This window comes from Argentina silus (genome assembly GCF_951799395.1).
Source record: "Argentina silus genome assembly, chromosome: 5".
NCBI lineage: Eukaryota > Metazoa > Chordata > Actinopteri > Argentiniformes > Argentinidae > Argentina > Argentina silus.
The window spans coordinates 1,888,386-1,912,546 of NC_139659.1; the positions used below are offsets into that span (position 1 = coordinate 1,888,386).

Genomic DNA, 24,161 nt, shown 5'->3' on the forward strand with positions numbered 1-24,161 from the left:
GACGTTTCTCACTCTCCCACGGTGAGACAGATATCAGCAGGATAGGCCTACAGATGGATAAAAGCAGATGAAATACGTGTTGAACACAAATGTTTCAATCAATTAAATGATGACCTGTCTGGTGACATTGAGAGTAGGGTGAGTGACAGGGACTGATGTAGCTGAATGAAGTTATTAAATAAAAGCAGATGTATTCTTAGTCCAAGGGCAGGTTCGTGGCATGTTGGACCATCTCAAGAAAAAATCCCATTTCCAAATGTGCCAGGATTTTCATATTCTGTACTCTAAGTACCTGTAGGGTGATGGTCTTGTTGAGCTATCAAAGGGGAGTATACATAACAGTTCTGCCAGCTGGGATGTGAAAACTTTGATGCTCAATATCTCTGAACTACACTAAACGGAGATGGAACCTTATAATTCTAAGATCATTTAGAGTGCCAGAAGTCGTCCTCCTCCCCCTCCTCCCCCTCCTCCTCCTCCACCCCCCTCCTCCTCCTCCTCCTCCCCCTCCTCCTCCTCCGCCCCCCCCCGTCCTCCTCCTCCTCCCCCTCCCCTCCTCCCCCTCCTCCTCCTCCGACGACTCAGCTGTCTGACCAATGAGAAGGCGCCCTGTTGGCCCTCCAGGCTATCCCGTCATCCACCCTGATTCAGCGCTACGTCAGCAGTGGGACCCAAAAACATGGCGGTGTCCGTCGGAAAGCGGCTGGCTGCTGATGCTTGTTTAGTACTATTCACCTTAACTTTAACGTTTCGTCCCTGTTCTGCCGACATCGTCGCAGGTGCCTCCGCTGCACAAGACCCCCCTCCTCTCCGCCGCTTTGAATACAAGTACAGTTTCAAAGGACCGCACCTGTCTCAAGCCGACGGCAGTATCCCTTTCTGGCTCCACTCTGGAAGTAAGTTTTGCAGTTGGTGGCTGTAGCATTATCATTTATTATCAAGCCAGCTGGACATATCTTGCCGGTTTTTAGTGTTTATATATGCCAGGGCCAAGGAGTAGCTCATAGCGGGCGTATAGGACCAGGACATGCATCACACGAGTAGTAGACTGTTGACTGTCAAGTTCATACAATCGCTAGGATCACTGAATAGCCTGGACTAAACAGGCTGGACTAAACAGGCTGGACTAAACAGGCTGGACTAAACAGGCTGGACTAAACAGCCACCGAGACGACACAGGACCAGAACTGTCAATGGAACAACTGCCTCCCAGTTGGATCGTCTCTGGCTACATGTAGCCTCATGCAACATGCTGACATCAGGAAAGAGGACTAGTTCGCATTCAGCTTTCACAGTGAAAGGACGTGCCACGGTGATCACCAGCTGGCTACGTTGCCCTGCCCAAATGTACCCACACTGACACTGTTAGGATGGCTGTTTTACCCCATGACACGTACTTCAGGGGTGTCTGTCAGACAGTGCTGAGGCCTAGGATAAAGTTCTCCTGAAGACAGGTCCGGATGGGATGTGAACTCTGCTCTTAGCAGGCCGTTGCCTTCCCGGCAACACGTAGTATTCACATACAGTATTGATAGATATGATTATGAAGATGCACGATTAGGGAAAAGTACTCGTAGCGTTGTCAGTTGTCAGTTGATGGGTCCGTTACCGTTCCCTGCCTGTAGGGTTAGGGTTAGGGTTAGGGGTCTGTTCCTCCCTCAGCTGCGAGGCCAGTGCAAAGGTTAGTGTGACGATGTGCCCCGATTATTTGGAGTCAGTTTCTTCTTATCAGAAATCCAGCGTGTCATGTCAAGATTGTGCTGTCATGACATTTTAATCACCGACTATTAGCCTAGCATACCTCCTGAACCTTAGTTACATTATATCAGCCTAGCATACCTCCCAAACATTACATCAGCCTGGCCTACCTCCTGAACCTTTACATAATGAGTTACATTATATCAGCCTGGCCTACCTCCTGAACCTTAGTTACATTATATCAGCCTGGCCTACCTCCTGAACCTTAGTTACATTATATCAGCCTGGCCTACCTCCTGAACCTTAGTTACATTATATTAACCTAGCCTACCTCCTGAACCTTAGTTACATTATATCAGCCTGGCCTACCTCCTGAACCTTAGTTAGATTATATTAACCTAGCCTACCTCCTGAACCTTTACATAATGAGTTACATCATATTAGCCTCGGCCTACATAAGATATTCTAGTCTGCACAACTTGGCTGCAGAACAGTTGACAGAACAGTTGCTTTAGTCTGCTTTATGCTAGTATGTCTTTTTACACAGGGAAAACCGTAAGATATACTGTTATCACTTCCCATAGAGGACAGTGGTTATGGACAAACTGTCATTACCTCAGATGGAGACATTAGTGACTTCTCTAACAACGACGGGTTACGGTCCTACGGTCAGGAAAGGACTTGAGATTACAATTAAGATACAGTGAAAAGGTTCTGTTTTTGTCTGTGAGAATGTCTCCTCAGTCTTTAAGTTGAAGTGTGGAATTGAACTCCAACCCTGCTGACCACCATTCCTGTTCCAGATGCCATCCCCAGCGCAGACCAGGTGCGTATCACTCCATCCCTCAGGAGTCAGAAGGGCTCCGTGTGGACCAAGAACACCATCACCTTTGACAACTGGGAGGCCGAGGTGACCTTCCGCATTTCTGGCCGTGGGAGAATGGGAGCCGACGGCCTGGTAAGGAGGGAGGAGACCTCTGTTCTCCAGCTTCTGTCCCGTCCACTCTGTGTGTTTGTATTGTGTGTTGTTCATATCGGTGTATGTGCTTCACGTTTACATTTACATTCACATTGATGGCATTTAGCAGACGCCTTTATCCAAAGCGACTTACAACAATACATCTGTTTAAGTCAGTGAATCATCTATCCAACAGTCATCATAAGATAAAGTAATCAATGCTCAGACCAGGGGTCATAGGCAGTCATAATGCCAGTAGGCTTTTTATTTATTTATTTTTTTAAATATTATTTCACATGTGTGCTGTGCGCATGTAGGTTCATGTGTCCTTTTTTAATTCTTTATTTCTGTTGTCAGTCGTTCTGTGGTCTTATTCTGTTGGCTATGTCGATTGCTGTGTTTTCATTCTAAAGCACATTAAGCTGCCGCTGGTATGAAATGCGTCGTAGAAATACAATTTGATTGATTGAATTGATTAATCCACTCTCAGTGTATGAAGGGCTGCTCGTTCAGGCGGGAAATTTGGAGTTAAGAGTTAAGGCCTGCATCGGCTGACAGCACTGCCACAGCTGAGGCTTTGCTGCTGTGAACCAGGTCATTGATGAACTCAGATAACTTGACAAAGTGGTCGTGAAGTTCGGTGTTCATCGCTTTGCCTCACATGCACGCGGCCTAGGCTTTGGACGTGGTAGCTGAGCTGTGTGTGTACCTTCATTTACATTTACATTTATGGCATTTAGCAGGCGCCTTTATCTAAAGCAACAAATACATTTACATTTGTTTAAGTAAGTGAATCATCTATCCAACAGTCATCATAAGACAAAGTAGTCAATGCTCACACCAGGGGCCATTGGCAGTGCCATTGACCTTCGGGTAGGGGACACCTCAAACCAAAGGGCAGCGCCTAAAAGCTAAGGCCAAATGTATTGTCATGTACATTTGATAGGTCCGGAAAACCTGTGTGTGTACCTTCGGGTAGGGGGCACCTCAAACTAGTATTGTCATGTACATTTGATTGGTTTTCCGGACCTATGTTAATCCTGGTCCTAGACTTTTGTCCATTTTCATTGGACCATTGAACGTTTGTTTTAGTTCAGGACTAAAATTAATCGGTGTCTGGGAAAATAGCTGCCTGTGTCACTAAAGTGTGTGGGTGAGATGACCGTGGCTGTCCTACTGGTGGGAAATGTAGTAGTTCTGACGTCCACCCTCTTCATCTTCACCTCTGTTTCTCTCCGTTCGGCCCGTTGCTCTGACAGGCCATGTGGTTCACGTCTGCACAAGGTCTGGATGGCCCGGTCTATGGAGCTGCGGACAGCTGGAATGGAATTGGCATTTTCTTCGACTCCTTTGACAATGATGGGAAGGTCGGTGGTCAAATCAGTTGTTTACAGTTTGTCATCATAGACAAAGCAAAACAAAAGGAGAGGAAATACAACATTTGTTTCTATACTGTAAATATAGGTCAAGTTATGGTTTAGACAGTGCAAAATAACAGTGTTTGTTGACTATCAAGTACTGTGGAGAAGACAGGATTTATGGATTAACAATACTCTACATTGCATGTGGATATCAGAACACCTTTGTTAGTTGCTTTCAGGTGGAATGATTGATAAGATTTGCCAGATTGGATAAGAGACGCACATTTTACCTTCCCCTTACAGATTAGATGGATTAGGATTAATTGTCTTCTTTTGTCATTTCCTTTGCTTAGAAAAATAACCCTGCTGTCCTTGTGGTGGGAAACAACGGGAAACTTGTTTATGACCACCAAAAGTAAGTCAACATTTCCTTACCTTGCTGTGACATCACCACTCAAGCCAACTCAAATTTGAACAATTTAAAGAAGATTAGAAAATATGATTATTTGGCGGTTGGAGAAAATAATCCTCTATCTCTTCTAATCTCCTGGACCAGTGAAAGCTCTAAATCACTTTTCTGTGCCGGTTGAGTGTCTTATACTTCACACTGTTTTGTGTGTAACCTCCAGATATCCCAGCGGTGTTTACTACACCACAGGGACATTGCCTTTGCTTTGTGTTTTGAAATGTTTTCCTTAATTTCTCAAACCTGAAAGCTCCAAACCGTTAATTTTCGGTCTTCCAACAATATTGTATGCATTGTGTGGTGTAGTACAATGTGTGTTGTTGTGTCTGAAAACAGTGTTCCTTCTGTAGTGATGGCTCCACTCAAGCCCTGGGAACGTGCTTACGAGACTTCCGTAATAAACCATACCCTGTCAAAGTCAAAATAACGTACTACATGAGGACATTAACGGTAGGTATGACCCTGCATCAGAAACACTATATTGAGTGGAAATAATGTTGATGCCACTCATCAACATTTGTTTTTATATTTGTTATTTATTGAGAAAACCTCTTAATATTTATTTACAATATATTTATATGTTATAGATTATTTATCTATTTTCTTAGTTTTTATATTGGTTGTTTATTAAGAACAGGTGTTAACTCACTAACTGCCCAAGAATTCCAGAACACTCAAGTGTTTTATGTGGTAATTACCTAGAAAAAAAGCATAATAACTTCTGCATTTTTGGTGAATAAAGTCACCCGTGGCACTCTAGAATGTTGACAATTTGGGCAGCTTTATTCACCCCTGGCACTGAATGAGTTAAGATATGTTTTGCCATTGATGTGGTGCGTCTCCTGTCACAGGTAATGATCAACAATGGATTCACTCCGGACAGAGATGACTATGAGTTCTGTACCAAGGTGGACAACATGGTCATTCCAAAGGAAGGATATTTTGGCGTTTCAGCTGCTACTGGGGGTTTAGCAGGTGATAATCTTGTATCCCATGTGTCCAGAATCCTCTTAAACATCCTTTACTACCCCTTCTATTCTCTTTAGATTAGATTAGATTAGATTAGATTAGATTAGATTAGATTAAACTTTATTGCCATTGCACAGAGTACAAGTACTGAGACAACGAAATGTAGTTTGGCATCTAACCAGATGTGCAAAAGACATGATATTGTAGACAGTGCATGATATTACAGTATAAGGTCTTACAGTGAGTATAAATACATTAATATAATAAGTGAATATACATGAGATGAATATCAGTATGATATGTACAGGTGAACAAGGGCAACAGGTCCTGAGGTATGTTACATATGTAAGATGTACAATTAGAGACCAATATAATAAATATGTGTAAACAAGCAGTAGTGCAAAAGCTAAATTGGAGTTCAGAGTGTGCAGCCAGGAGAGGTAACAGGGGAGGGTCCCCTGATACTGGGAGAGGGTCCCCTGATACTGGGAGGGTCCCCTGATACTGGGAGGGTCCCCTGATACTGGGAGGGTCCCCTGATACTGGGAGGGTGCCCTGATACTGGGAGGGTCCCCTGATACTGGGAGGGTGCCCTGATACTGGGAGGGTCCCCTGATACTGGGAGGGTCCCCTGATACTGGGAGGGTCCACCCTGATACTGGGAGGGTACCCTAATACTGGGAGGGTACCCTGATACTGGGAGGGTCCCCTGATACTGGGAGGGTCCCCTGATACTGGGAGGGTCCACCCTGATACTGGGAGGGTACCCTAATACTGGGAGGGTACCCTGATACTGGGAGGGTCCCCTGATACTGGGAGGGTCCCCTGATACTGGGAGGGTCCCCTGATACTGGGAGGGGTCCCCTGATACTGGGAGGGTCCCCTGATACTGGGAGGGGTACCCTGATACTGGGAGGGGTCCCCTGATACTGGGAGGGTCCCCTGATACTGGGAGGGTACCCTGATACTGGGAGAGGGTCCCCTGATACTGGGAGGGTCCCCTGATACTGGGAGAGGGTCCCCTGATACTGGGAGGGGTCCCCTGATACTGGGAGGGTCCCCTGATACTGGGAGGGGTACCCTGATACTGGGAGGGTAACCTCACCCCACACTTCTACTGGCTGCACACTCAGGACTCTAATTTAGCTTTTCCACTACTGCTTGTTTGCACATAGTATATTTATTATTATTATCATTATTATTTACTGTGTTTAGCTGTACCACAATGTGGAGATGTACCCTCTCTTGTACTGAGGTTAAAGGACCCTCTCTGATTAAGCTCAGTCATTTTAAACTAACAAGTTATTCACTTTTTTCTGTTCATAAATAGTTTCTTAAATTGCTACAGATATGTAACTCATTCACTTAACTGCTTTCGGATTATTTCGATTATAACACAATGTTTATTCATACGATCGTTTTTAAGAATTGTGTCTAAAATAAGGGATGAAACACACTTTTTCTAATTTGCTCGGTGTAACTTATGTAACTTATTTTTGTTCCAGATGACCATGATGTTCTGTCATTCTTGTTGTTCAGGCTAACTGCACCCGGCCAAGAACTGGTAACTACATTTCCTAATACCACTCGCCAGTACTATTTAATTGGAAGAACATCTGACTAAGATTGCACAGGCATTTCTCAATAGATGTATTTGAAAGTGTGGTGTAAGGGGCCTCTCCTGGGTTCAGAGTAGTTGTTTTGTTTCCCCCATTGAAGCCCCCACCTGAGGCCGAGATTCCCAAGGAGGAGAAGGACAAGTACCAGGAGGAATTTGAGAACTTTCAGCAAGAGCTGGACAAAAAGAAAGAGGAGTTTCAGAAAGAGCATCCAGATGTCCAAGGACAACCCAGTTAGTTTCACCCAAAAACATGCTCAATACACCCTCTGTTTTTGCCATATTTTGATAATGATGTTTAGTTATCATTGAATGGTTTGTGAAATGACTTACACACATCGGAAAAGATACAAACCAAAGCCAGTCTGAAGTAGTCGTGACTCAATATGAAATGTTGTTATGTGGCCATGATTCCATATGTGATTAGTCTGCTGCCGCGTCTGGTATGTAGCTGACATGTTGACGGGAGCGTCTTCTCTGATGGATGTTTTGCGTAGTCGAGGACATGTACGAGAGCGTGAACGACCGGGAGATCCGGCAGGTGTTTGAGGGCCAGAACCGGATCCACCTGGAGATCAAGCAGCTCCACCGCCAGCTCGCCATGATCCTCGACGAACAGCAGCGCTACGTCTCAGTGATAACGGAGGAGATCGCCAAGCGTCCAGAGTCAGGACAGGTAGGTCCTAACGCCCACACACACACACATATACACACACACACACATGCGTGCACACATACATACGCACACACACGCACACGCGCACACACACACACGCATACACACACGTATATACACACACATACACAGGCACACACACATATACACAGGCACACACATATCAGCACACACATATTCTTCGTTGGTTCAGGTGAACTAAGCCACTGCCTGCTTTGTTGTTCCACAGCAGCCTCCGAGTCAAGAGATGAACGCAGTCGTCACGACGCAACAGGAGGTGCTCAGAAACCTCAACGAGTTGAGGTAAGTCACTCACAGCGGATACTGACGCTGTTGTTGTTGTTGTTGTTTGTATTTGTTCTTTGTCTGTCGCACATATGTAAGACTTGATCGTCCGGAAAAACAAGAAAAATCCAGGGCCCTGGAATCGCATTTAATCTCCCAATACAATACTCCACAGCCGCAGGTGTCCCAGCCCAATAATCTAGCTGCCTCATATGACCCCCCCCCCTTTCCCGGTTATAGGGATTCAGTATGATACCTTAAGCCTCCCCCTCTCCAACCCCCCAGCGAGATGAGCTCCAGGGGGTTACGGTGCCGATCCCCTCAACCATATTTGTATTTAGCTCTTGTTTGCTTACTCTTGCTGTGCTGTGGGCATGAGAACATGGGGGAATCTGCTGGGCAGTTCAGTCGGGGTTTTGTCTTTAACACTGTGTGTGTGTGTGTGTGTGTGTGTGTGTGTGTGTGTGTGTGTGGGGGGGGGGGGGGGGGGGTTATTTTATTTTGTATAGACATCACGAATAAAATCAAATTATAAATAGGAAATGTAACCAAAACAGGGTTGATCTGTTTTCCTTGAGATTAAATGTATAATTGATGAATTTATACATATCTACAGTACATACGTGTGGATATGCTTACATATCCAAATTAATGTTTAGAGTACGTATCCAAATGTGTCTTCCGCAGGGTAATTTATCATGTTTTACCTGGATGTTTTGACAGTCTCTGGGGCTTGACACAATACCTTGAGATAATGGAGTCTGTATGATGTCTTTTGTTCAAGGCTGAGGCCATTCGGATTCAAATAATGTTTGATCACGGCCCTTGATAAAGCCTCTGATCAAACGGAAGAATGTATATTCTTTGTCGACATGTTACGTCAATTCCTGTGTGTTCCGTCGACAATAACATTCTGATAACGTATCGTGAAACAGTAGTGAAAAGATTAGAGAACCAATCACAGACTCTTTGGTAAATACAGTGCGATCACATTTTAAAACCTTTGTTTTCCCCAGGTTGTCTCTTTATTAAGACGCTGCAGTCGTACTTATTGCAACAGCGATGATGTTTATCAACTATGTTATTGTTAGCTGTCCTTTTTAACCTGTGAGAGTTTCTGAAAGGTTATTTGCAGTTGTTGGTTATTTGTATACTTCTTAAACCTGAAATGGAGGCAAAAGTAGAGAAATCTAATTTAGCATTTAATTATTGTCAGAATTAATATGTTATGTAGCTTGTTAAGACAAATTAATCTTCATACATCATTTGCATAAGGATTTAATCAGAACGAGTTATTAAAGATTTGGTTATTCAATGTGTACATTAATCTCCTAGACCCATTTTATTCTTTAGCATAAAAGGAACCAAGCTTGTTGCCCTAAATCAAACCGCTAATAGTTTTCCCACCCTCAATAAGGGAATTATCAACTGATTTGCTTTCAAGCATATTTACTTGATTTCCGTAGATGGCATTAAAAGACACACAATTTGACAATTAGTGCTGTGCCATCATTCAATGAGGGGGGAGATCATTACTGATTGATCATTAGTGGTCAATGCAGTTCATGGAATAATCTGATTGACATAATGAATGTAACCAAACATTGCGTAGACGTGGTCCAGTTTGGGTCATGTGGTCTGTAATGCTCTAACACACGACTGATCTGTATTATCTTGTAGATTATGTATGTATGTATCGTGTCGTTTATGTACTTGACCCCTCTGTACTTGAATTAAGCATTGAACCCTCTGATAAAGACGTGAATTATGATATGTCCTCATTTTAGTCTCCAAATTACTATATCCAGGAGGGCTTTTCTGTTCATAAATGGGTCACTTGTACTAGATAGAGATTAGACTCATGGTTTAATAAACGTCCACTTACTTTCTCAAGAGATTTGCCTCTTAATGTTCTTTTTCCCTGAGAAACAAATTTGATTTTGTAAAAAAAAAAAAAAAAAACTGCTGTCAGTCCCTTAGGCCACAGCATGTGGCAGTGCAAGAAAAGGCCAAATCTTAGCACCATTTGTCCTTCAAGGATTAGACACCAGTCTTTAACGATATCCTTCATACACAGAAAACATGGTCATCTTCTGATTGCTTTCTTGTTGTCGCCATTCCCTCAAAGACTGCATGCTTGTGGCCCCTCCAGTCGCTTTCATTTGTCCAAAGTCTTTTTTCTCTTTGTAATCGTCTTACGTTTATTTAAGACGATAAGGGAAAAGACGTGCCCCTCCTGTGAGTAATAATACATTTGAAGAAAATGTAATTTAATCAGAAACATGATCTTGTCTTCTTTATTAAAAGGTTAAGTATTTTTCTGCTCTTTTAATGCACACCAGGGACCTCAGCGTCTGGTAGATTTTTCTTAATACGTGAACTGATTACACGACAATGCAGATGCCGCAAAATGTTTCAGAGATAATTCGCATACATCACTTTCCTTACCAGACTTGTGCATGTTCCTCTTGAGTTAAAGTCTTTCTGCTGATCACGACATGCAGCAGTTACATCAAGGAGTGCTGAGTCGTCTCCTTTGATTCTGATGCTTATATGACATATTTGTTGGCTAAATGTACTCTGTTTCCCCCAAAGCCCCAGAAATGCTGTTTCTGTTGTTTGACAGTTGGGACTGGACAATACTGAAATCTAAACATGGGGTAAACTGGTTATAACTACAGTTCAGATCATTATATCCCATCCAAGTACCATAAACTATCAGTATTCAATGTAAAGTGAAGAATTATAATAGTTTTTGCATGTCAGTCAATTATAACTGAATATTCATACATTCAGATAGACAAAACTGTACAGTAAACCTTGGGTTTATATTAATACTTTAAAAAAAAATTGGTAATCTGATTTTGCGTTTTTGCATATTTATAGTTCATATGTCACAAGAACATGATTTTAGAGGGGATTAATTTAGCAATCACAACCATTTTCAGTCGCATCAAGGATGTATGGTCTTCAGGGAGCAAGGATTAAGAGATTGAATTTGGACAGTTCACTGTAATATTAAGAATGTAAATTGTTTGTTACAATATGTTTCCCTCAGGCATTTCTCATATTAGTGCAGAAGGGGTCATCACATTTTTGACTGAATTCAATGAAACCCGCATTGCAGGAAATGTGTCCTCTGGTAACTCAATGAGTGGATAACGGCTTTTTAAACATGGCAGTGTCATATACAGGTATGTCTGGGGTCACCCGTGCTAACCATGCCTTGTCTCACTCTATAATCCGGATGAGAGGTGTGCACGTTCTTCCTGGAACACAGTCCCACACATTCACACCCTCAGCCGCTCGTATACGGGAATATGGGGCAGGTAGCCAATCGGTGGGTCGCTGGTTCGATCTCCCCACCCCAGGAGGGAGGTGGATGTGAGCTGGTGACTGGAGGGTTGCTGGCATCATATCTAAGGTGTCTACCACTGCCGTTGTGCCCTTGAGCAAGGCACCTCACCCCTAACTGCTCCAGGGGTGCTGAATATGGCTGACCCTGTACCCAGAGCCCAGTGCTCTGTTGGGGGTGTGCACGTGTGTTGTCTCGGAGGGGGGGGTGTGCAATACTAATTAAATTTGCCCCAGAAATATTCCGATTTCAATTTCACACACTGTGTTTCAGGTTATTTATTTTTGAAAATCTTGATATTCCAAATACGTTTTCTTCTCCAGATGTTACAGGGGTGTTCTAACTACCCTTTCTCTTGTGCTGATGTGAGATGTAGAAGGTTGCAGAAGCCTCCTCTGTTCTTCACTGGATGTATTTCCCTGGCTGTCATCTGTGTTCGACCGTGAGGTATAACTCTTCCTTCTTTTTTTTTTTCTAACCAGAAACTCGTTTCAGGAATCCCTGAAACAAATCGGTACCGCGCAGAACCAAGGTAACGCAGTGGGAATGGGGACCTACGAGACCGTCCAGCACTTCAACGACATCAAGGAACATCTACACGTGGTCAAGAGAAACGTTGAGCACCTGATCCAGCGCAGCGCCCCGGTGAGGCCCTGTCAAATACGTCCTCATACTGGGCCTTAACCTCCAGCCACTTGAGATTCAAGAGAGAAATATTCTCGCATAAATATTGCACTGATGTCAATGGAAGCTTTCAGCTTGAATCGAGTTACGCAGGTTAGGATTAGGCCCAAAAGTGAAGCCTGCAAGCCGTCTCAGCAGTCGACACAGTTTGCTTTTGATGTTCACACAGTCTTTCTGTTGTATGTCTTAATACAGAACCCTAGTGAAAAGGTGGTCAAATGTCCTGAACCCCCTCCAATGCCTTCCTGTCTGTCCACCGTCCACTTTGTGGTGTTCGTGGTGATCCAATCAGTCCTGTTCTTTGCCTACATCATGTACAAGTAAGTACCGGTGGTTTTGCTTTGTTTGGTAATCGAGAAATGTTCCAGTATATTGTTTAGCTGCATTTCCATTGTCTCTCGTATTGTAATTGTACCCCTCTCTGTGTCTCCCTTCCTTCTTCTCCCTGTAGAAGTCAACAAGAAGCAGCGGCAAAGAAGTTCTTTTGATGAAACGCATAAAAAAACATGAGAATATGTAAATGAGGGACTTTCCGTTTTGCTAATTTTCTGGTTTGTTTTTGTTTTCAAATTGTAAATTATTGCACTTGAACATGAGATTTTGTTTGAGAGTTTCTTTTTTTAATTTCCTATTTTTAATTTGATCTGAGATGTACAGTGTGTGAATGAATGGCTGTTCAGATTGCGTGGGACATTTTGTTCAAGACTCTCTATGATGTATTATATTCTATACAGTATTTTGCCAAGTCATTGGAAAATGTGTTTTATGGACTTGATTATGACAAGATCCCACCCTCGAAAACAAACCACTGTCTATTCACACAGTTTGGAAAAAACGTGGATTAAATGTGCAATTTTGTATCAATTCTGAACTATGTATCTCAGAACAGGTGTCCAGTGTGTGTGTCGTGAATGGTTGAAACATGCCAAAATCTGACATGTTCTTTTTCTTCTCAAGCAATTTACATAAACAAAAAACAAACCAATACGGTGTTCTGTCCTCCTTGATATTGCAAGGACTTTACTGTGAGGTTGATTACAGGCAGCTATTTACCACAGGAACCAAAAGAATCTCATGATAATGGTATTTTTAAGTGGCCTCTAAGCATTACAGGGATATTTAATACATTTTATTAATTGCTCATGTAGTAGTTACTACTGAACTATCACTTAACCACATCAGCAGAGAGCATTGTGGCATGACAATTCAAACATGCAAATTTAGCATATTGACTTTGATTGTTTTTTGGTTAAAAATGCATTTAGTGACAGTGCCCGGATAAGCATAACCAAAGTCTGGATTGAAGTCTGTCCTTCTCCATAGACCCCTTTCAGGTTAAGGAAGCAAATATGTGATTCTTAAATGTGGGTGAACAATCCCTTTAAGTAGTAATTCAGATGCATGTCAAGACATTGATGGCATTTAAATGTCCAATTCTCTTAAAATGATTATTTTGTATCATTACCAATGCAAGCCATAAAGCTAGCATGGCTGCTTATGAAACTTCGCGTCCTGCAGAGATTAATTTTGTGTCAAAGTGTCTGGATCCTTGAACAGTATTATGTGGATCTGGTTTCACCAGTGCTATGATGTTAACCTTTACGCTTCCAGGTCATACAGTATATCCCATATGGCCATGCTATCGCTAATCCCCATAGCATGTGTACAAATACGATCCTAATCTCCTGTGAGGCGATGTACAGGAGAACCACCACGTCACACGACACAACCACCACGTCACACGACACAACCACCACGTCACACGACACAACACAGTTAGAGAAAATAAATAGACATCATTAGCATATAACACATCTCTCTTTCTCTCATTGGTCACCATTTCTACCGTGTCACATCCACAGTATGTCACATCCATATTCTTGGTGTAGATCCAATGCTTCCATTATTCGTGACATTATAGAGAGCTGCACTTTTTCTGCACTATTAATCCCCTTCCTCTCCCTCTCTCTCTCCATGAGTCTCTCCCTTTGTCTCATGCAAGCAACCCCTGCTTTAACCAGAGGATTAGAGCCATGCTTGTGACAGTCCTGCACATCTGCCATACCATCCTCCCAAATCAATAGAACAGAGGGACATTTCTTACATTCTCACATAATGCAACATCATTGTACATCATTGTAGTTTGCATCGATGTCAATTCTCAAATTTAACAGTTTTTCATATCTATTTTGATTCATTGGAATGTTTATTATGGTTGAGTAACGTCAGGCAAGGCTATCATTAAATCCCAGGTTTGTATTACAGAATCACTGCTTATTTAAACATCTAGTCTGTGACATTCAAGCTTTCTAGAAGCATCCATATGGTTGTAATGACTATATTCAACAAGTAGCAATCAGGGGACTGAGATCCGTTGAAAGAAATATTTCATTTCCAAACGCTATTTTGGTCTGGAAAAATTCTTTTCTAAAATGGAGTGTCCTACCCAACACTCAAACATGTTTACTGCCAGGGTTGTTCTAGGGGAGTGACTCACCGATTTTCACCTTTCTGTCTCTGGTGGCTGCCTCTTTGGATCGTACGTACATGCAGAAACACAACAGCTAATGTCTGACACTCTCGGGTCCGACACTGTAGGGAGGGATGTTGTTGTTTGGAACTTTGAACTGAATTTCGCCACGGTGGCCAGAGCTGGCAGACTTCCAACAAACGTACGCCCTGCTCCTTCAAGGGGAAAACGTGCAGGACTGAATGCTGTTGGGGGGTGTACCGTAGTATAACAGCTTAAAGAATGTTCCTCTTTGTGGCATTTTGACCACAATCACTTCTACTCTGTTTTTATAATGCCTTCCCCACATACGCATTGTGAAAGCATAGTTCCCATCCTTAATCTGGCGATGTCAGTCCACCTTCTTATACTGTCACCATAAACATCCTCTCTGCCTCTCCCCAACAGTGTAGAGGAACCGTGGAAGGCCAATATACTCTCTACAGTTTCTGTACATTCATCCCTATTGCTTACCAAGTATACTCACCGAACACTTCATTAGGAACACCTGTACACCTTCTCATGGTGGAGGTGGTAGAACACCTGTACTTGAAAGTGCACCTGGCATTTGCTATGAAGTGATAGGGAGTGGTGTGAATTGATAAATGATTACTGTGCATGATGGTTCCTGACATTCCTCAATATCAGAGTCAAAATGTGTCACTTTTGGTTCCTGTACTCTTATAATTAACAAGTATATATACCTTATATAGTATATTAGACCTGGGGAGGTATAAATCAGAGGACGGGCTCATTGTAATGCATGGGATGGAATAGGGAATGGTGTCACGTGTCTATGTCTGATACCATTCCTCATTCCATGCGCTACAATTAGCCCGTCCTCCGATTTCTACCTCCACGAGCCTCCCCTGTATCAGACCTTGTTCAGAGGAGCAGTGAGGCTGATTTCAAAGTGATTTGGAAGTATTACTATTACTAGTATTACTAAGTATTACTATTATTACTATTGGTATTATTAAGATCTGATGTGCGTCTACTCTCCCTCCCTTCCTCCGTCTGCTGTCAAGTCAGGGTTGAGCTGAACAATGGCTCTGGTTGGATAAACAGGTCGCTAATCCTGCTCCTCTCTCCCCTCTGCCTCGGCTCAGAGGTATAAATGGAAGCCTCTGGGAGAGACGCCACAGAGGCCCGCCCCCTTCTGAGGTAATGTGATTAGAAGCCAGTGGGCGGAAGCTTCACATGTGACGGTGCTGGCCTGGGGAACAAGAATTTGATCTTGAAAACCCCAAATTTGATGGTGAACTTTCATGGCAGCACCAACACTGCCATTGACTTCCAGTGGGCAATAATCAATATCAATCCATAAAGTCCTATGTTATAAAAATAGAAGGAAAACAGGCCATCTGCCTCTTAGTGTGGTGGAGCTGGAGGTTTAATCCAGATTATGGCCGAGGCAAAACAGTTTTTCTTTTTTTTTTTTCTTTTGCCGTCCTAGTCATCAGTGTGCCCTTGACGACATAGACATAGACAAGCAGCAGGTTAGCTAGGCAGGCTCCCAGTGGACTTCACTGCAGCAGGAATCCAACCTAAGGGCTTCATAGGGGAGCAACTAGTCTTAAACTACCTTACTATATTATATTCCAGCACTGCAGACTCCCGTAGGGCACCATGGCTTTCCTAATCAAGAGTATGCTTCCTAGTAACCCTTTGGCGGGTGTTCTCGGCGGAGGAGAGGAGAAAACGGAGGAGGCCACCCCGACCGACCCAGCCAAAGCAGCAGGGATGACCCGCGAGGAGTATGAGGAATACCAAAAACAGTTGGTGGAAGAGAAGTAAGTAACCAGCCTCTCCATTTTGTTTTGGTGTCCTTGGTCCATGGGAGGGAATGTGTGGACACCGCCATAATCTGACCGGGAATGTGTTGGTTTTGTTTTTTTATTTGTAATTTATTAAATTTTCTTGCAGTTTGCTGTTGTCCCTTTCTAAACGGCACTTATTATTTCACTGATTATGTCGTTTTATCATCCAAAGTCAGAGTATAGCAGACTAAAAAAATACAGTTTGAGTGGAAATACATGTTTAGGTCTCAAAGGTCTCAAATGTCACTCCAGACACAATCAAGAGGTCAATTACACAATTAATCTCCACCTTTTGATCCCCTGATCGGTTGCCAACAACATTTGTTGTTGTTGTCGTCGATGCTGTTGTTCTTGCATTTGACCAGCTCACTAAGACTCAAATGGATCAGCACTCTACAAAGTCAAATACATTTTAATTTAGTCTCTATGGAGGGAGATTGTATAGATTAAGACTATCAATCCCATTTAGTACCTGAGCAAGTAAGAACCAAGAGGAGGGTAAAATGGCTGCCTTGTTTTATCCAGGACGGTTTAACTCTGACAGCGGAGAGGGAGGGGCTTTGATAGTGCAGTGAAAAATCTAAGAATCACAGATTAAATATGATCAAGGTCATCTAAAAATAATGAAGGCAGTTAATCCAGGTTACTTCCATAGTCACAGTTTCTGACAGGATTTACTGTCGGGAACAACAAGAGGAAGATCTCTCAAACTCATCTCTGTTGATCAGAAGACAGAAGATCAGCTCTACACTTTTGGTTTGTCTGGAAGCCATTTTGTTCTGTTATGTAAAATGATGCTGATGCCCTGTGGGGCAATCACATAATAAACAAAAACACAATAAGCAGATAACTACTACTGTAACATTGCGTAACGTTGTAGTAGTAGGGAGTGACAAAGTGATGCAGCCACAAATCCCAAGCACGTTTCTCCAGAACATGAAACAAATGTTTCGGAAATCTCCCATTTGTATTTCATGTATCTATGGAGACATTTGCGCATATTGACATTTTTCATTAATTGCGATGTTTTATTGTAATAAACTTAATCCTCTGACAAATGCTTCTCCCAAACTGTCTTGACATTGATTATATAACAAGATTAGTCCTGTTCCCATGATAGTCCCTCTGAGGGTACAATTCATCTGGTGTAAAACTTTTTTTTTTAAGAAAATACAAACCCCTCAACATTTTTTAAATCACAACTCAGTGTAGTTGTAAACCCAATGATGTTGTGAAGTCAAACTGCCAGTGCTGAACATATCAATACATATTACAGTATCATCTTAAATTATATTATTGTTTTTAATGAAGCCCAAAAACAGACGCTCATTCGAAAGAACTCTAATTGTGTTGACGGGGGACACAGTGACGTTGGAGGTTCAGTGGACAAGCCGGTCCTAGATTAGTTATAGAATAGTTCTGATCATGAACAATCCCCTGGCCCTTGAGAGCATGCTGGGGTTAGACTGTAGCTGTCATGTCTTGGCCTACAGTAATCCTCAATCTGGCTCCCTCAATCTGGCCAACTAATAATCCTCATGTTTAATTGGCTGCAGTAAATACTTACCCCTCCACTAACCCATACTGTATCAGGAAAAGGTCAAGAAAATATTCTCATGATTATTGACTTTACCATGGATTGTAAAATCCATACTTCCCCCTGGTGTTGTATTGGGTGAATTGGTTGTATCGGCAACATTGGCACGTTGCTTTGCAACAACCTTGTCATCGTCCCTGATAATGTAAATCATCGTCTTTAACAGGAAGCACCTTTGTATTGCCTTGTTTTAGCATCTGGAAAATAGTTCCTAGGGGTCAGGGTTAGGGTTAGGGTTAGAGTTAGGGTTAGGGTTAGGGTTAGGGCTAGGATTAGGGTTAGAGTTAGGGTTAGGGTTAGAGTTAGGGTTAGGGTCAGGGTTAGAGTTAGGGTTAGGGTTAGAGGGTTAGGGTTAGGGTTAGGGTCAGGGTTAGGGTTAGGGTCAGGGTTAGGGTTAGAGTTAGAGTTAGGGTTAGGGTTAGGGTTAGGGTTAGGGCTAGGGTCAGGGTCAGAGTTAGGGCTAGGGTTAGGGTTAGAGTTAGAGTTAGGGTTAGGGTTAGAGTTAGAGTCTACAATCACTGTACATTAACTTTAGTACTTTGGTAGACTTGTAAATAGATAATGTTATCATTGGCCATGCAAATACATAAATCAAACATTGTTGCAATAATATCTCCTAGCAAGCTGTGCATGTGTAAAAGACTGGAAATTGTTTATATTTATGAATTACTATATCCTCCAACAGTAAACCATCGCTTTAGTATCACTTTACATTAAGTTGCTCTTGCAACAAAATTGTATTAATGTGTTGAAAGATGATACTTTAGTAATGGTGGTCTATCATGATTGAGTTGAAAATGGTTCCTTATCATGCAAATTGAAAAGGGACAGTGAAAATGCTCCACTCCATTACTACAGTATGCAATTAACAATCAATGACTGAAGTCCAATGTAACAACATGTTCATATAATATTATTACTAGATTGTTACGGCGTTACTGCACAGGTACCAGAGTTTGATGTAAAGAGAACCATGGAAAGGGACTCAAACAGCAAACATGTGTCCATCGCTCGGATGCGGAGGCCTTGAGATTGAACAATGATATGATGTTGTCTGAACCGCGTTAGTTAAAACCCATGTTGAACGCAAAAGGTCATGTGACATATTGGTCTACAGTAAGGGACGCACTGCACAATGTATCTTGACGACATGTTGATGGTTTGCCTTTAATTCATATACTTTATACTTTATTTGACTTTATTTGACTTTATTTACTTTGACATGGACTATGCTCATCTCTGTATACTTACCAAATAAAATATTATATCAAAAGCATTCTTGTCTGTGAGAAAACAAGAATTCCTAAAAATGAGAAATCAACTTTTTATTGATCCGATTATGCTAAATATCAATTCATTGTCTCTGGATTTCAGGATGGAGAGAGATGCAGACTTCTTACACAAGAAGGCCGAGAGGGCAACTCTGAGGGTGTGCTTAAGAGACAAGTACAGGCTCCCAAAGGTGAGTCCATTCCCTACACACACACACACACACACACACACACACACACACACACACACACTGCATGCTGCTCACAGGTCATAGTAGGCAGCTTGTGGGTCAACCTGCAGTGCTTCATGGGAGAGTGTGTTTTTATCTTCTCCAGTGCTCGACAGTTCACATGAGGTCAGCTAAAGGTAGGAAGCCAAAAGATTAAGGGCCAAGATGTTCATTAAAAGACGTGGAGACTTTACGTGAACCATATTGTGCCCTGGGCTTTAAACATCCAATGGCCATCTGTCACTCTGTGCACAGTAGGTGTTGCTGAGGTGTCTTTGGGCGCTGAGGGCAGTTTGTGTTGACTTTGACAACAGAATCACCTCTACACAAGTGGATCTATTGGGTTTAATTACAGATTTTTCAAAGCCGCTTGATAAGGAGATAATTAAAATCAGGCCCGATGGACGACGGGAAAAAGGTAGTGTAAGATTTTACTTCAATACAGCTAGCATAATGGATACTTCAATGTTATTCTGTGTAAAATGTTATCATTGTAAAATGATATAATCTATAATAGTTATCAAGTTGTGCTTACAATAAAGAAGCAAAAATTAAATAGATAGGCCTACTGGTATTTAAAAATAGTCACCCTGAATAATGAAGGTCTCCTGATGGCAGTAAATATATAAATATTTTCAGTATTCAGCTGTTCTACATCTTCAGTAATTAGCATAGGTTTCTTCTCTCCATCTATTGACTGTTTTCACTTCTATCCATACAATTTATAACAATGGATGTTTGCTCTGAACGTCAGCTTATGAAGATAATTAAGAAAAAAAGGTAAATGAGGGCTACCATGACAACCTCATTTAAAGAAGTCAAAGAAATGCAACATTGTAACAATTGATGTGACAGTCAGCACTACTAAGGTACACAAAGAGATGGAATCACTTGAATGTATTATTCAAAAGAGCAAGAACTTGAGTGTGTACGAGGTGTGTTGAATGACACACAAAACACTTTGTGATGTCACCGTAATGGAATTAGTCTCTTGTGCGTGGGATTGGCCGACATCTTTAGATTCTCAGAAGGGTTCCCGGTGGAAAGGCTAACACAGGTCTCAGGTAATCCTCTAGATTGAAGTTGCTAGCCTCGCTATTTTCTCCAAAGATGCTTTAAGTCATTGTATTAAAGGGTTATTACACTCCAAAATCAAGTTGATAAGATGCTTTCAGATCTTCATTATTTCAAGAGTCCAATTCCCACACCATAATTTGTGTAGATCCAGATATAAGCCTCAAATTAATTAAATTATAAATTAATAAAAAGATGTGCACCAAATAAAATCTGTATTTTAGACGGTGCACAACTTTCCCACTCATCTACAGTACACATGAACAGATGTCATGGGACCTCGTATTGACCTCAGACTGCCTTTGAGGTCCGAAAGCGTCTGACAAACTTTGACTTAGATTTTGTCATTTTAAGTGTCAAGTTCAAAGTGTACCTTTAAACAATGGTCTGGTATCACCAGCAACATTGCCATACGAGACGTTAGAATGGCACCCCAGGAGTGCACTGTGGAAGGTGTTTGTCTCAGGAAGTCATGTTGTCTTCCTGTTTCCTGTGTCGGTGTCAACAGAGCGAACAGGACGAGAACATGCTCTCCATGGCCGGCGATGACGTCGACGTCCCGGAGGAGCTGCTCAAGATGGTGGACGAGGACGCCACAGAGGAGGAGGACAAGGATTCCATCCTGGGCCAGATGCAGAACCTCCAGAACATGGACATGGACCAGTTAAAGGAGAAGGCCGCGGCCACCATGACGGAGATGAAGACGAAGGCAGAGGAGAAGTGCTCCGTCATGTAAAATGGTCGCTTTCACAGAAGAAGAAGAAGAAGAAGAAGAAGAAGAAGATGAGGAAGAAGAAGAAGATGAGGAAGAAAAAGAAGAAGCAGAAAGAAGAAGTCCAACCAGCATGTCTTTGCTGGAAATCCACATGTCCCAAACCAACCACCTCGTCTGAATGGTCTGTGTTGATGTGTGTTGATGTGTGTCCCCTTAATTGCTGTAAAAGACAAGACGTATAGATCTTTTGTCTTTTTTTTTTTCTATGTGTTTTTTGGTGTGTGTCTGAATAAATGAAGTTTTAGATAAATGACGTTTTTTTTCCCTTCACCCTTGTGTCAATGTTTCATCCAGGCTGATAAAAACAAGGGAATTCTAGAGAGCCTGTCGACTGTTCGTACACCTCATGCAGACCGTATGGAACCGACAATAATGTGGACGTTGTATAAGGCATCCTCTCGCCCCTATCTCCGTAGACGACTCACTGTACACCTTTGACAGTCACTCCCGTCAACACGTTTCCACAACAACAAGTAATCAGCGAGCCTGGCAGAGATAAATACTTGCAGATTTGCACAAAATCATCCTTTGAAATATGCAGCTATCGTTCCATAGATGGACAAGCTGTACGTTAACAGTGACTGAATTTAAGACTGAAGTACTAACAGTGAGGATGCAGGAGGGTCCAGCTATGTCAGTGTGTGTCGTGCAGGTAGAATGACACGTGTGCTACATATGATATATGATATGATACACAAGCTGTTGATGAATAAAACAACTGATTTGTAGACCGCGCCTCCGGTTATTATTTTTGCCAACCAATCAAATTGTAAGTGGAGTGACTCATTTTTCATGACAGTAATAAGTTATAGGTAATTAATAATAGTCTTAAACGGTGTGGGTGTGTGTGTGTGTGTGTGTGTGTGTGTGTGTGTGTGTGTGTGTGTGTGTGTGTGTGTGTGTGTGTGTGTGTGTGGGGTGAGTGGGTGTGTGTGTGTGTGTGTGTGAGTGTGTGTGTGTGTGTGTGTGTGTGTGTGTGTGTGTGTGTGTGTGTGTGTGTGTGTGTGTGTGTGTGTGAGTGTGTGTGTGTGTGTGAGTGTGTGTGTGAGTGTGTATGTGGGTGAGTGTGTGTATGTGGGTGTGTGTGTGGGTGAGTGTGTGTGTGTGTGTGTGTGTGGGTGAGTGTGTGTGTGAGTGTGTGTATGTGGGTGTGTGAGTGTGTGTATGTTCTCTATAGGTAAGAAACAATAAAAAAAATTATGAAAATAAAGACACAATTCATGTTGATATGGATAAGAAGGGACACATGGTTTAGTGGTACAACTGTTCCACTATTCATGACATCTTAGCAGCTACAACATCATGAACTCCTTCTGGACAACAGCCATCATTGACACAGATTAAGTAATGCTGATGAAGGGCTAACTATCCGGATTACACCAGCACATTATAAGAGGCTGAATAAACAAGGTGTTCATTTAACTGAAGATTATTTAGCAAATGTTGTTTGGGTTGATTAGACAGAAGGAAGAAATCCATGGCGCTTGTGAATTTCATGTGAGCGCTGTTTTTATTTTATTTTTTTTTAAATGCCTTGGATTTGTAACTTCCAAAGATTACGAGTTAATAGGATCAAGACAGTTGAATTTGTCATCCCATCAGGTTAAATGCCTGTGTCAGACTCTCTGGAACAACTTGGATCGTGTCCTATTCAGTTCACTGGGAAATAGGAGAGGAACATAATGTATTCAAGTTTCCAAAGGCCATTGGAGACCTTACAGAGGGAGTGGCATTTTTTTTGCCATCTCTGAAGTCAAATGTATTGCTTTCGCTTGCAATGTACCCCCTTGTAACACTGAGATCATCACCAACTGTATATGGATTATACACTTACAATTCTCCTTTGAATAATTCTCCTCTACATCAGTGTTGTTCATATAAGTGTTAGTAAAAACTATTAAAGCATTACATGATGTACAGAATGTCTCATATTTTTTCAAGGCTTAGCATTGGCGTCTAGACTCTGCACTAGACTGATGTTTGAGCGCAACGTATTCAGAGGGAACAATTCATTCATTGATTCGTTGAGGTTTTCTTCTGCTGATTCTTGCATTACATTGAAATATGTGACTGAATGGAATTGACCACAAACCTAGATATTGTATTGTGGAATAACATTCTGAACTCCTATGATAATATGAAGGATCCTTTAATAATCCAAGACCCATCCTCTGGTTGTAAGAAAAATGTGCCCACACCATCTCTCTCTCTCTCTCTCTCTCTCTCTCTCTCTCTCTCTCTCTCTCTCTCTCTCTCTCTCTCTCTCTCTCTCTCTCTCTCTCTCTCTGCACACACACACACACACACACACACACACACACACACACATTTAACATTTAACATTCATTCAACACACATAAATACCCTCTCTCCTCCCTGACAATAGCCTTGTCTTGAGTGACCTTCCTCAACACAAAAGACAAGAGCACAAACAAAACATGATCAAAACATGATTTCTCTGTATTGTGTGCTCATGGAGGCTAGTAACCATGTCATTGTAGTGGTAACGTCTTGGAGTTGGATAATCCTGTTGCCATTGTCAAGAGCACAATTCTTCCCAATCCCGTCAAGCATGTTTTTTGATTTAGCTTCACCAGAAATGAGAGGAGACGTCATCTCTCCATACTAAAACAGACACATTCATTGTTAATTTTTGCATTCTGGATGGGTTTGAAGTGAGAGGACCACTGACCCCTTGTACAGAGGCAGTTCAGTTCAACCACCTGTAACTGTACGTCTTTGAGTCTAATATGCCTCTCATGGAAATGTGCAGCAGCTCTTCAATGATACCCCACATTACCATTGGTTTCTGATG

At 42.1% G+C, this 24,161-nt stretch overlaps 2 protein-coding genes across 3 annotated transcripts; both read left to right on the plus strand.

Annotated features, from left to right (window-relative positions):
- The first annotated feature begins 678 nt into the window (after nucleotides 1–678).
- lman1 (lectin, mannose-binding, 1) lies at nucleotides 679–13,073 on the plus strand. 2 transcript variants are annotated; one of them, XM_083669535.1, is made up of 13 exons: nucleotides 679–896; nucleotides 2,502–2,656; nucleotides 3,916–4,023; nucleotides 4,371–4,432; nucleotides 4,834–4,933; nucleotides 5,335–5,458; nucleotides 6,958–7,016; nucleotides 7,172–7,304; nucleotides 7,568–7,746; nucleotides 7,976–8,049; nucleotides 11,869–12,031; nucleotides 12,266–12,390; nucleotides 12,522–13,073. In XM_083669535.1, exons 1-13 carry the CDS (start codon nucleotides 680–682, stop codon nucleotides 12,556–12,558), a joined length of 1,536 nt encoding a protein of 511 aa, XP_083525661.1. In that variant the 5' UTR covers nucleotide 679; the 3' UTR covers nucleotides 12,559–13,073. The 2 variants fall into 2 exon arrangements, with proteins under 2 accessions (XP_083525661.1, XP_083525662.1); XM_083669536.1 differs by having other exon boundaries at nucleotides 7,979–8,049.
- A 3,135-nt stretch (nucleotides 13,074–16,208) lies between these two features.
- On the plus strand, nucleotides 16,209–21,307 carry cplx4a (complexin 4a; the record flags this gene model as incomplete). Its single annotated transcript, XM_083670143.1, has 3 exons — nucleotides 16,209–16,372; nucleotides 19,371–19,458; nucleotides 21,080–21,307. The coding sequence occupies 3 exons, from the start codon at nucleotides 16,209–16,211 to the stop codon at nucleotides 21,305–21,307; spliced, it is 480 nt and encodes a 159-aa protein (XP_083526269.1).
- Nucleotides 21,308–24,161: the final 2,854 nt, after the last annotated feature.

Excerpts from the sequence above, each read along its gene's own strand:
- lman1 (XM_083669535.1), top strand. The coding sequence starts at position 680 with ATGGCGGTGTCCGTCGGAAAGCGGCTGGCTGCTGATGCTTGTTTAGTA. Across the intron at positions 5,459-6,957 it reads TGCTACTGGGGGTTTAGCAG|ATGACCATGATGTTCTGTCA; the intron begins GTGATAATCTTG and ends TTTTTGTTCCAG. Across the intron at positions 7,017-7,171 it reads CTGCACCCGGCCAAGAACTG|CCCCCACCTGAGGCCGAGAT; the intron begins GTAACTACATTT and ends CCCCCATTGAAG.